This window comes from Palaemon carinicauda, chromosome 31 (genome assembly GCF_036898095.1).
Source record: "Palaemon carinicauda isolate YSFRI2023 chromosome 31, ASM3689809v2, whole genome shotgun sequence".
NCBI lineage: Eukaryota > Metazoa > Arthropoda > Malacostraca > Decapoda > Palaemonidae > Palaemon > Palaemon carinicauda.
In genome coordinates, this window is record NC_090755.1 from 65,518,990 (window position 1) to 65,531,489 (window position 12,500).

General features: G+C 33.6%; 1 protein-coding gene across 2 annotated transcripts in view; it reads left to right on the forward strand.

Annotated features, from left to right (window-relative positions):
* Positions 1-12,500, forward strand: part of LOC137624997 (A disintegrin and metalloproteinase with thrombospondin motifs adt-1-like) — a 103,660-nt gene that overhangs the window by 41,683 nt on the left and 49,477 nt on the right. For both annotated transcript variants that reach the window (XM_068355931.1, XM_068355932.1), the window contains exons 8-12: positions 2,387-2,598; positions 7,419-7,613; positions 9,578-9,706; positions 10,147-10,315; positions 12,180-12,275. In XM_068355931.1, the coding sequence (XP_068212032.1) occupies positions 2,387-2,598; positions 7,419-7,613; positions 9,578-9,706; positions 10,147-10,315; positions 12,180-12,275 (801 nt within the window). The remainder of the gene's footprint in view (positions 1-2,386; positions 2,599-7,418; positions 7,614-9,577; positions 9,707-10,146; positions 10,316-12,179; positions 12,276-12,500) is intronic.

Below are 12,500 nucleotides of genomic sequence, written 5' to 3' on the forward strand. Positions count from 1 at the left end.
CTCTATTGCTTGAGGTATAATGATGTCTTTTGAACTCAGTTTCATCATGGGGTCATGGTGTATCATATTCTGTTCTTTGGGAGGGCCATGGTGTCTTTTTATGTAGTGTTCCTTTCGGTGCATTGTGTCTTTTATATATCGTTTCTTGGTGTCCATTTTGTCTTTGATATATTGTTCCTTTTGGTTCACGTGTCTTTTATATATTGTTCCTTTTGGTTCATTGTGACTTTTATATATTGTTTCTTGGGGTCCATTTTGTCTTTGATATATTGTTCCTTTTGGTTCACGTGTCTTTTATATATTGTTCCTTTGGGTTCATTGTGACTTTTATATATTGTTCCTTTGGGTTCATTGTGTCTTTTATATGTTGTTCCTTTGGGTTCATTGTGTCTTTTATATATTGTTCCTCAGGGTTCATTGTGTCTTTTATATATTGTTCCTTTGGGTTCATTGTGACTTTTATATATTGTTCCTTTGGGTTCATTGTGTCTTTTGTATATTGTTCCTTTGGGTTCATCGTGTCTTTAATATATTGTTATCTTGGGTCCATTATGTCTTTTGTATAGTGTTACTTTGGGTCCATTGTGTCATTTATATACTGTTCCTTTAGATCCATTTTGTATTTGATATAATTTTTCCTTTGGGTCGTTTATATATTGTTACCTGGGGTCCATTGTGTCTTTTATAACTTTTCTTTAGGTCCATTATGTCATTTATATACTATTTCTCGAGGTCCATTATGTCTTCGATATATTGTTCCTTTGGGCCTATTGTGTCGTTTATATATTGTTAGTTTGGGTCAATAGTGTCTTTTATATACTTTTCTTTAGGTCCATTGTTTCATTTATAATACTGTTCCTTTAGGCCCGATTTGTATTTGATATAACTGTTCCTTTGGATTCATCATGTCTTCTGCATTTTGTTTCTTCAGGGTCATAGTATCTTTAATATTATGTTTCTTGTTTCGTAAAGTCTTGGAATCATATACTTATTATGTCATAATTCCTTAATTCGCATGTTTTTGTTTTCAGGACGTCTTAAGATTTTTGACGTCAGTGACCGCAATATTAAGATTCCCTTCACTGGTTTAGACGACCCATTTACCTTAGTTTGTTGTCTTTGTCTCCTCGTCTTCTATGTCACGGGGATCCATTTCCTCTCCTCAGATAATTTTTTTAGATGAAGTCGTGATTTTAAATCTTGTGTTTTCTTTTGCATGGTATTCAAGGAAAATTGGTCCTATATTATTGTTGTCTTAATTTCTGCATCGTATTTATTACTTTTATCAAATTTTTATTAAGTTATAATCATAAATTCTGAGCTCTGTAGCATCAACATTGTTTTTTTTTATTTAATTTGATTGTCATTCACTTCGAAGCTTATTATAAATTCCTTTAATCCAACAGTCTTTTTTTATCTTTTTATCAAAATTCATAGAGAAAGTAAAGTATGATTTTTTTTTTAAAGAAAATTTGCAATTCTATCTACTTTCCCAAAATCCTATTCCCTCTTTCATAGACATCCTACATCATTAAAATCCCAGAGTGTCCTCAATAACCTCGTCCGTCCTGTATCGTAGCTTCCGGGTTCTCTCTTTCAAGTAGGATATTGCCCTCCTGAGCCAACGAAGGACCCAACCAGCGATAAGGTTCCTATGGGACTCTTTCTTTTGAAGGATACTGAACCCTTTTCATATCAGTCCTTCGCGGGTTTGGTGATAGTTTTTTTTTTTTTTTACTGAATGTCACGATATTATTATTATTATTATTATTATTATTATTATTATTATTATTATTATTATTATTTCTATAGACTTATATGTGTGATTTTCTTCTGTTACATGCATAAGGTTTAGCTCCTCTCTCTCTCTCTCTCTCTCTCTCTCTCTCTCTCTCTCTCTCTCTCTCTCTCTCTCTCTCTCTCTCTCTCTCTCTCTCTCTTAAAGATTAAGAAAAGATTGCATCCTTTGCATTACAGGATTTATCTTATTACATTAATACCATAATAATTATTGACGTACATAATTTTCCTTTTGATTCCTATCAATTTGTTCAAAGAAATTTTGAAATTTTTTTTTGTTACTTTATGACTTCATAATAGACATATTTGATAGTAGTTATTTGTACCAGCTAAAAAAATCTTTTATTTATTTTCCTTACGTATTGGGAATTCTTTTATTTGCTTTTCATATTATGGCAACTCCCATTTATTAGTTAATGAATTATATAAGTATGAAGGCATTTTCTAAATTGTTTTGACAACACCTGTAAGTTTAAGTAGCCTTATCATCCCTTCAATATCAGAAAATATATTTAAAAAGTTTTATTGTTTATTTAGATAATGTTACTAGATCAATTTATTCAACACCCGTCTATTTCTTATACAGGTCCAGGCCCTGTACCGTCACCCGTCCCTGGGTCGAGCCGTCCACCTCACCATCACCCACATGCGCCTCCTGAAGTCGCAGCCGGAAGACCTTCCCACTCACAGAGGGGACAGGATTCAGCTGCTGAAGTCCTTCTGCGAGTATAACCAGAGGAACAATGATCCGGATGATGCCAGCCCCAACCACTGGGACGTCGGGGTGTACCTCTCAGGGTAAGGCTGCTTCTACACTGAGGTTTAAAGGCTGCTCATGAATGGTAGATGCAAGGGACAGTGACAATTCCCTAGCAGGGTAGTGCCATAGATACTTACCCTATATACATGTTATCAGCACTGAAGCCCCCTCTTCATTCAAGCTATGACCAGGGAGGGCTAGACAATGACTGCTGATGACTCGGCAGGTAGATCTACTGTATATGCTCACCCCATCCTTTGCTCATAAAGGGTGGTGAGATTGCAGACACTAAAGAAACAATCGACCTTAAGCAGGTCTTGAACCCGAGTCTGTCATAACGCTAGGCAGGGATGTTTTCATTAGTCTACTTTCTTGCAGTCCGCTGGTATTTGGTGTCTCACTGATCTTCTATTTCCTTTTCTTCCCGTTTCAGTTCCTGAAAGAATGTGGTAAATGCTCCGTACATATAGGGCTGCTTTTACACAGGCGGTGTTACGGCAGATGCAGATATGAGCGGACTAAAGCTTGTATTGGAAATGGATTTATTCTAATGAAACCATTTCAGCCAGTTTCTTCAGTTCTGCATAGATGGTCTCATGTGAATAAAAGCACTAGAAATTTAAGCTTCAGCCTTCAGCCCTTAGGTCCTGCTTGAACCTACCGAATTGCTGCCTGTGTAGATACACACTAAGGCTGCTGTTCATTTTGACATTCTGCTTTTCCAAAAATGATTGCACCTTGTAACAAAGTGATAGTAATAACAGCAACGGTGTGTCGATGTTATGTTTGAATTATCAAGGTTATTATAGTCACGTGTAAAAGCTATCAAGGCTTATTGCTGAAAGATCATTGTAAGGTCTCTTAAGAAGTTAAGAGGATGTATACTGATTAGTTTTATCATTTGGGTTAACTCTCAAGTGCATTCCTTCTATCACCCGCTTTATTTATTTCTACCTTTTACTATTAGCCACTCTCCCTTGGGCTTTGGGACCTAGATGCCTAACTTCCTTTTATTGGCTCCAATTTGCTCTCTTCATTTAAAAATAATTCTTCTGACAAGCCTTAAGAGTTCAGAAGTGTGACTCCTACTTTGTGGGGATCATTGAAATATTCCAGTATAATTTTCACATCTTAGAATCAATGCAGTTATCTTGGTAGTGTCATTCCTCCCTTGCAAGGATCAACATGGATTCAGGATAGATCAGTAATGACTGTGATGTTACTAAGGATGAACCCCAAATAGAAATAAAGCCAAATAGAGAATAATTAACTTTACAATTGTTAATTGTGGTTTTTTAATTGGGCAACTTTCAATTTTACCTCTATTGAAGTTGAAATTTTACAGCAATTTTAATTGTAGCATAATATTACCACGAGTATTTATTACTTGTACGAATTTGCATAAAGAGAAAATGCAAGAAGAATAAAAGTCTCTGATGCTTCAGTTGATGCATTGTCAGTTGATTATACTGAGGAGAGGCAGCCAAGGTTGAGAAATTGAATGCTTTGTTTGAAAGAGAAAGTTGAAAGGGAAAGTTAGCAGGGCTAAAGTTATAATAGTACATGGAATCCAGAAAGCTGTATTATTATTATTATTATTATTATTATTATTATTATTATTATTATTATTATTATTATTATTATTATTATTATTATTACTTGCTAAGCTAGAACCCTATTTGGAAAAGCAGGATGCTATAAGCCCAGGGGCTCCAGCAAGGAAAAATAGCCCACTGAGGAAAGGAAACGAGGAAAAATTAAATATTTTAAGAACAGTAACAACATTAGAATAAAGATCACCTATAGAAACTATAAAAACTTTAACAAAAGGAAGATGTTTATTTAATTAGGCATTTAAGAATAAGGGTAAACAATATTATTGGTATGAAATAATATGGGAATTACATTGTAGGTGAAGAAAAGAAGGTAGTAGTATCTTTGCAAAAACTTTGGTATTGGAGATTGAGTGCTTGAAGGGATCTTTTTTTTTTTCGTGGAGATTTAGCTACCTTTTATTCAACATTAGAATGTAGACTATGTTGGCATTTTTTGTCATGTTTCTTTTAAAGCAATCCATGATGGGTTAACAGGGGAAATATATATATATATATATATATATATATATATATATATATATATATATATATATGTGTGTATATATATATATATATATATATATATATATATATATATATATATATATATATTATGAGTGTGAGTATATACACACACATATATATATATAAATATATATATATATATATATATATATATATATATATATATATATATATATATATATATATATATGTATATGTATATATTTATGCATGTATATATACACATATATATATATATATATATATATATATATATATATATATATATATATATATATATATATATATATATATATATATATATATATATATATAACGAAGCGGAGGAAGGATTTAGAATTGAAGACAATGAATTTACGAGCTAAGAAAATTGTGGGTATAGACTAACATAGAGAGACCATAAACAGAGTGGAAGGTCATGTCTGAGGCTTTTGTCTTGCAGTGGACTAGTCTCGGCTGATGATGATGATTTGTTTATGATCCTTCAATGCAAAGTTCTTTTAGTTTCTAATGAATTTTGGCTTCGAAATATTAGGTAACTTTTATGCATTACTTTGTTATTGTGGTTTTCAATAGGGTGCTTATGAATTCTGAAAATTCTCTCTCTCTCTCTCTCCCTCTCTCTCTCTCTCTCTCTCTCTCTCTCTCTCTCTCTCTCTCTCTCTCTCTCTCTCGTGAGACCAGGAAGTGGCAACGACCACCAAGAAATCTAAGACAAACATTTGGTTTTCTGTTCTAAAGTGTTATTGAATCCGCCCCTTGTCACACACTCCTTCCCCCTTCCCCCTTCCCCTTCCTCGTCCCCCTCCCATACCCCACTCTCTACACCCCCTTCCTCCCCCACCCATCTTTTAGAAGAGGAAAACCTTCGTTCCTTTAATGGAATCAAAACAAAGATGTCGCTTATTAGATTTCTGTCGGTGAGTTCACCGGGGACAAAATTCCTAAGATGATGAAATTCGAGAAATTGAGGTTGATTTTATAATTCTGTTTCCTGTAGAAGGAAAGAGTAACTTCAGTATTGTCATTCGTGCGTTTAGTTCTTATCTCTACGCTCATAAACATACACATTATGGGTTTTTATGACATTTGTGGCCTGTGGTAGTGCTCTTATCTCTCTCTCTCTCTTGAGAGAGAGAGAGAGAGAGAGAGAGAGAGAGAGAGAGAGAGAGAGAGAGAGAGAGAGAGAGAGAGAGGGAGGTCTTGGGTACGTTAGGTAGAAATTTATTTTTATATGTTGCATGGGTATATTATATATATATATATATATATATATATATATATATATATATATATATATATATATATATATATATATATACATATATATTTGTGCGTGAATATATGTATATACAAGCCATATATTCATATTTGTTTGTGTATATATGTATGTATATATAGGAATATATATATTAGGTATTAGGTTGGCCAGGGTACTAACCACCCGTTGAGATACTACCGCTAGAGTGTTCTAGGGTTCTTTGAGTGGCCGGACATGACTACATTGGATCCTTCTCTCTGGTTACGGTTCACTTTCCCTTTGCCTACACATACACCGAATAGTCTGGCCTGTTCTTTGCATATTCTCCTCTGTCCTCATACACCTGACAACACTGAGATTGCCAAACAATTCTTCCTCGCTCAAGGTGTTAACTACTGCAATGTAATTTAATTGTCCAGTGGCTACTTTCCTTTTAGTAAGGGTAGAAGAGAGACTTCAGCTATGGTTAGCAACTCTTCTAGGAGAAGGTCAATCCAAAATCGAACCATTGTTCTCTAGTCTTGGGTAGTGCCATAGCCTCTGTACCATGGCCTTCCACTGTCTTGGGTTAGTGTTCTCTTGCTTGAGGGTACACTCTTGGCACACAATTCTATCTAATTTCTCTTCCTCTTGTTTTGTTAGTATTTATAGTTTATATATCTTCTGGACCCATGACCTCTTTAATCCCGATTCTCAATTGGGGTTCGTGGGAGGAGGTTATGTTTTCACCTCTCTGTTTGTTGGTTTGTTTGTTTTACACCTGTCTGACTAAAAAAGTTACAAAAGAATTTTGATGAAAATCTCAAGGTATGTCAGATACGGACTAACTTGGAAGAAATTTTGTTTTGGTGGTGATCCGGATCCAGGATTGTCATTATACAGTATATTCATTCACGATCAACATGTGAAAGAGGGCAAACTTGGACCGTAGACTTCAGTAAAATGGCGAAGGTCTGAATTCTCCAAATGCTCTTTCTTTTTGTTTGTATATGATCTTTCACTTTGATTCTTTATATTAGTGATGAGGTCGATTTCTATTTCATTCTATTTTTTTTTTCTGTTGTCATTAAAACCACTATAAAGATTGATTGGTTTTTGAAATATGATGATTCCCCCTGAAATTTAAGTAATTATTGCTAATTACAGAACAATGGTATAGCTGTTTCCTAATGATTATGAATATTCTTTTGTAATATTACTGTAATATCATTATCAATATCAACATAATTGTTTTACTATTGTAGCTGATGTTTTTAATACTTATCTTGTATTTCTTTATTGTTACTGTATTATCATTATTATTGCCATCATCATTATTAGACAATTTTAGATGAACCAACTTTCTTACAAAACTATTACTTTTTTATTACTTTTCTTTTGAATCCCGATTTTGTACATTGTGACGTCATCATAATGACGTACCCATCCACCACGAGATTAAAAAGTTGTCCCATTCCCATATCTTCTCCTCCTTCAGGCTAAACTTCTTCGAGAGAAACGACGACGGGACGGAGAACGGCGTGACCATGGGCCTGGCCTACACTGGAGGCGTCTGCGACCCGGCCCTCTCCTGCGTCATCAACGAGTTGGGCGCCGTGGACTACAGAGGAAGGCCCTACCCTTCGGCGGGAGCCCTCAGCTCCTACGTTCTAGCACACGAAGTGGGACACAGGTGAGACTTGCCATAGCCATAGATGTCAGGAGGCGAGCGCCATCAGTAATGGGTCACTTCTCTTTTTTTTTTTTAATTTTGTTAACGATTGAGGGATGATATTATTATTATTATTATTATTATTATTATTATTGTTGTTGTTGTTGTTGTTGTTATTATTATCATTATATTATTATTGTATTTGAAGAGGTTTAGTAATTTTGTTAATGCTTCAGGGAAATTATTATTATTATTATTATTATTATTATTATTCTTATTATTATTATTATTATTATTATTATTATTATTAGTAGTAGTAGTAGTAGTAGTAGTAGTAGTAGTAGTAGTAGTAGTAGTAGTAAATAATAATAATAATGATTATAATCCAATGTCTCCTGACTGCCATCTCCCTTAGGAGGATTTTTATTTTATGAAATTCAAATGCTTAATCAGCAAGAATTTGTCTTTTTGCGGTTGCCAAAATATGTCAAATGTAGAGAGGCATGGCGAAAAGTAAATAGAAAGACTGAAAGAAGGTATTTTGAGAGAGAGAGAGAGAGAGAGAGGAGAGAGAGAGAGAGAGAGAGAGAGAGAGAGAGAGAGAGAAATTTACCGCTCAAAGCATAATCTCACCTGTCTGTTGAAGATTATTGCTTAGATGAGCATATTAAAATGATCTTATTTCATTATTACCTTAGTGTAAAGCAGAGGAAGTCTTCATATCGTAACAATTATGTGTTTATATAATTATAATTATCTTCCTTTATTTCTTGTGTTTTATATAAGTTTAGACATATATAATGTGGAGTGATCTTAAGTGGAGTATGATGTTGAAGATCTCTGTACTCGAACCAACCGACCGAGTCGTCATTCTAGAGCATTTGTTGAGTTTTGTGAATTATACAAAAAGAAATTAACAGTGTTTTTAGAACTTGTGAAAAGGGAGAGTTACTTGAATAATCTAATAAAATCTTACGTAAGTTTTTTTTTTTTTAGATTTGAGAATTATATACAAATAAATTTACATTTTTTTAGAACTCATGAAAAGGGAGAAAGTTATTTGAATAATTTAATAAAGTCGTACGTATTTTTTTAGCTTTGAGAATTATATAGAAATAAGTAAAAAAAAATTAGAACTCGTGAAAAGGGAGAAAGTTATTTGGATAATTTGATAAAATCGTACTTTGTGTGTGTGTGTGTGTGTGTGTGTGTGTGTGTGTGTGTGAAATTTTATTCCTTCTGTTCGTAAACTAAAGACTAAAGTATGGAGTTGAAGACTTCTGGACTCGGACCAACTAACTGAGATGTCATTCAGCATTTGTTTAGTTTTGAGAATAGGAAAAAAAAATAACCATTTCTTTAGAACTCGTGTAAAGGGGAAAGTTAGTTAGAAAAAACTTGATAGAATTATATGTAAGTTTTATGTAAAACTTTATTCTTTTCGTAAACACGAAACTAAAATGTGTAAACTGAAACGAAGCATACTTTACCTCAAAGTCTACAAAATAGACCGGTATAGTTTTGCCATAAAATGGTTTCTGACATGAAAGGTAAAAGTTAGTTTCCTGTGTAACTATATAGAATTCCATTGCATTACAAATTTCAAGCTCGTAAAGGTTAGGCCTAGGACATGTCGAACTTTTTGAAGAGTTTAGAAAGAACTTTGACAAACTTCAATTGTCTATATTATTTCTAAAGGAGTTTAGGCCTACGACTAAGCCTTTGGCCAATAGTTAGGGGATTCAACTTGGCCATTTTCAATCTAGAATAGTTTAGACTTACGACAAAGAGAAGCCGGAAATGAATGAATTTCAACGAATGTTATAAAGGGTTTTCAAATACTTCATCCAACCAAAAGAATTTAGACATCATCAAACATGACTTGGAAAAAACTTTATATTTATCTTTCTAAAATTAAAGAAATCTTTCGACAAAGCAAGATAAAGATACACCATCTTGAACTGACACCCTGTTCTTATTTACAGCTTAGGTCTAAGACACGACGGCGTCAGCAACGAATGCAACCGCCAAGGGTTCATCATGGCGGCTGGCCGCGGACTCAGGGGAGCCACGACTTGGTCTAGCTGTGCTCGAGACAAGTTGCAGGAACAAAAGTAAGACTTTAAATCTTTTATTTATCTTTCTTTATTTAGATTCTTGTGTAATGTTTACTTTATGTTTAGTTCTATTGGGGAATTTAATTAATTCCTTAATGGTAACTCCCAAATTAATGTTGAAAGCCATGAAGTTTTAAGAACTATAGTAAATTTTTTCAGCGAGGCAGATTGGCACCGACTCGCAGGGGTGCCCTTTTAGCTCGGAAATGTTTCCTTATCGCTGATTAGTCGGAAGTATTCGGAAAAAAATACGTCCGACCAATCAGCGATAAGGAAACATTTCCGTCCGACTAATCAGCGATAAGGAAACATTTCCGAGCTAAAAGGGCACTCCTGCGAGTCTGTGCAAATCTGCCTCACTATAAAGAATTGACTATAGTTTTATAAGCGATATAAAACTGCCTACCATTTACCAGTCCCCGTCTATTCCCCTCCAGAGGTGCATGCCTAGAAGACAGCAACGAGAACGAGATTGCATCAGCGGACAGCCCCTGGGACCATTCTGTCTACGACGGACTCCCTGGACAGAAGTGGGACGCCACGGCCCAGTGTCGTATTTTCCTCAGGGATGACGATGCCACCTTGAATGACTTGACTAAGATCCAAGTGAGTTGTTCTATTACATAGCCATGATTCTCCGGCCTTCAACTGCATTGCTTTTTACTTGGCTGTTCATCTTCTTGAACTCCCAGTTGGTTTAATTTTTCATTAAAGCGCATAACACGACCGTCTTTGATATTATTATTATTATTATTATTATTATTATTATTATTATTATTATTATTATTATTACTACAACCCTAGTAGGAAAAGCAGTATGCTATAAGCCCAAGTGCTCCTACAGGAAAAAATAGCCCAGTGAGGAAAGGAAATAAGGAAATAAATAAACTACCAAAGAAGTGATGAACAATTAATATAAGATATTTTGAGAACAGTGACATCATTAGAATAAATCTTTCATGAATAAACTATAAAAAAACTGTTAGGTAGGGATCTTCAAACCTTCAAACACATCTTGGGGTATTTAAAAAAAATAAAAACTGTTTCAAGAGTATTTTCATTTCATCAGTTGGGTCTAATTATTGTATTAATGTGACTTACTGCTCACGTTGAAGTCTTAGAAAATAATTATGATAATAGTTGGAAAATAGGAACACGGTAGGCATCCTTTTCATGTGTTTTCAGGTATTATGAAATGTTTATTAACAACATAACTTAAAAGAGTCATAATATTGATTGGTGCAAAATCTTTTCTATTTTAGATAGTATTTTTTTTCTTATAAATTAAAAGGACAACCATTTAGTTCATGTTTTTTGGTTGATTTTTAAAAATAAGGATCTAACTAAAATTTCAAGATATCTCGTGTGAATTTGTTAACAACTAAATAAATATAGTTCAGAATAGTTGATAAGGTGAAAATTATTATTACTATTATAATTTAGTTATTATTTAAGCTACAATCCTAGTTGAAAAAGCAGTATTCTATAATCACAAGGTCTCAAACAGGGAAAAATAGCCCAGTGAGGAAATTGATTGATTGATTGATTGATTCTAAGTTTTCTTGCATCATGACATCCCAGTGAGGAAAATAAACAAACTCCATGAGAAGAAATCAATAATTAATATAAAATATTTAAGAACAATGACAGCATTAGAATAGATATGTCATAAATAAACTATGAAGAGAGACTCATGTCAGTCTATTCAGCATAAGAAAAAAAAAAATCTGCAAGTTTGAACTTTTGAAGTTCCGATTCAACTTGCCTGATTAGGAGGTACTGCATTGTAAGACACTTAAACAACCATGATAAAATTTAACAAAGCAAGAATTATAGATACCAAAATAAAGGATTAATGATTTGATGTATCTGTTCGTAATACTTGATATGTAGTTAATTCTAATAGTTGTTCCTTCTCCACCGTGAGGCTTGATACTACACAGTATTCCAGAAGCTTTATTCCAGCTGTGACCAAGTTGTGGAAGGATCTTCCATATCACGTAGTTGAATCAGTGGAACTTCTTAAGTTCAGACTTACAGCAAATGCTTTTATGTAGAACAGACTGCTATAAGTCTTTTTATAGTTTATATCTGAAAGATCTTTTTTAATGTTACTGTTATGGAAAAATTTCATTCCAATTCATTGCTTCTCTTCCTGTTCATTTATTTCCTATCCTTGCTGGGATATTTTTCCCTGTCGGAGGCCTTGGGGTTATAGTATCCTGCTGTTCTAACTAGGGTTGTAGCTTATTAAGTAATAATAATAATAATAATAATAATAATAATAATAATAATAATAATAATAATAATAATAATAATAATGTGAAAAAAAAATGCTTACACAGTGCGATGACTAAGAAATGTCAACTTACTTGATATTTAACAAAGTAATAAACTTGATAAATTGGACGAATAATGAATGTATGAAATTATTCGAAATAATTGGTAATAAATGTTTTTTTTTCAACAGGAAGTGTGCGAAAGTGTTGAATGTGTGACGCCAAAGAGAATCTCGTCGTACTTGGCAGGACCGGCGCTAGAGGGCACTCACTGCGGAGGAGAAAACGTAAGTAAAACGATTTTATGAGAAACTATTCTAAATACATATTTTTGCAAGGGAGAATGTTAAGAAAACTATTTTTTATGGGATACTATTTTAATTTAATATTTTTGATACTTTGTTATGGTAGACAATTTTAAGATGATAATTTGATGGGAGACTATTTTAAGTGAACATTTTGTTATGCGAAACAATATTAAGAAAATTTTATGGGAGACTATTTTAAGTTAA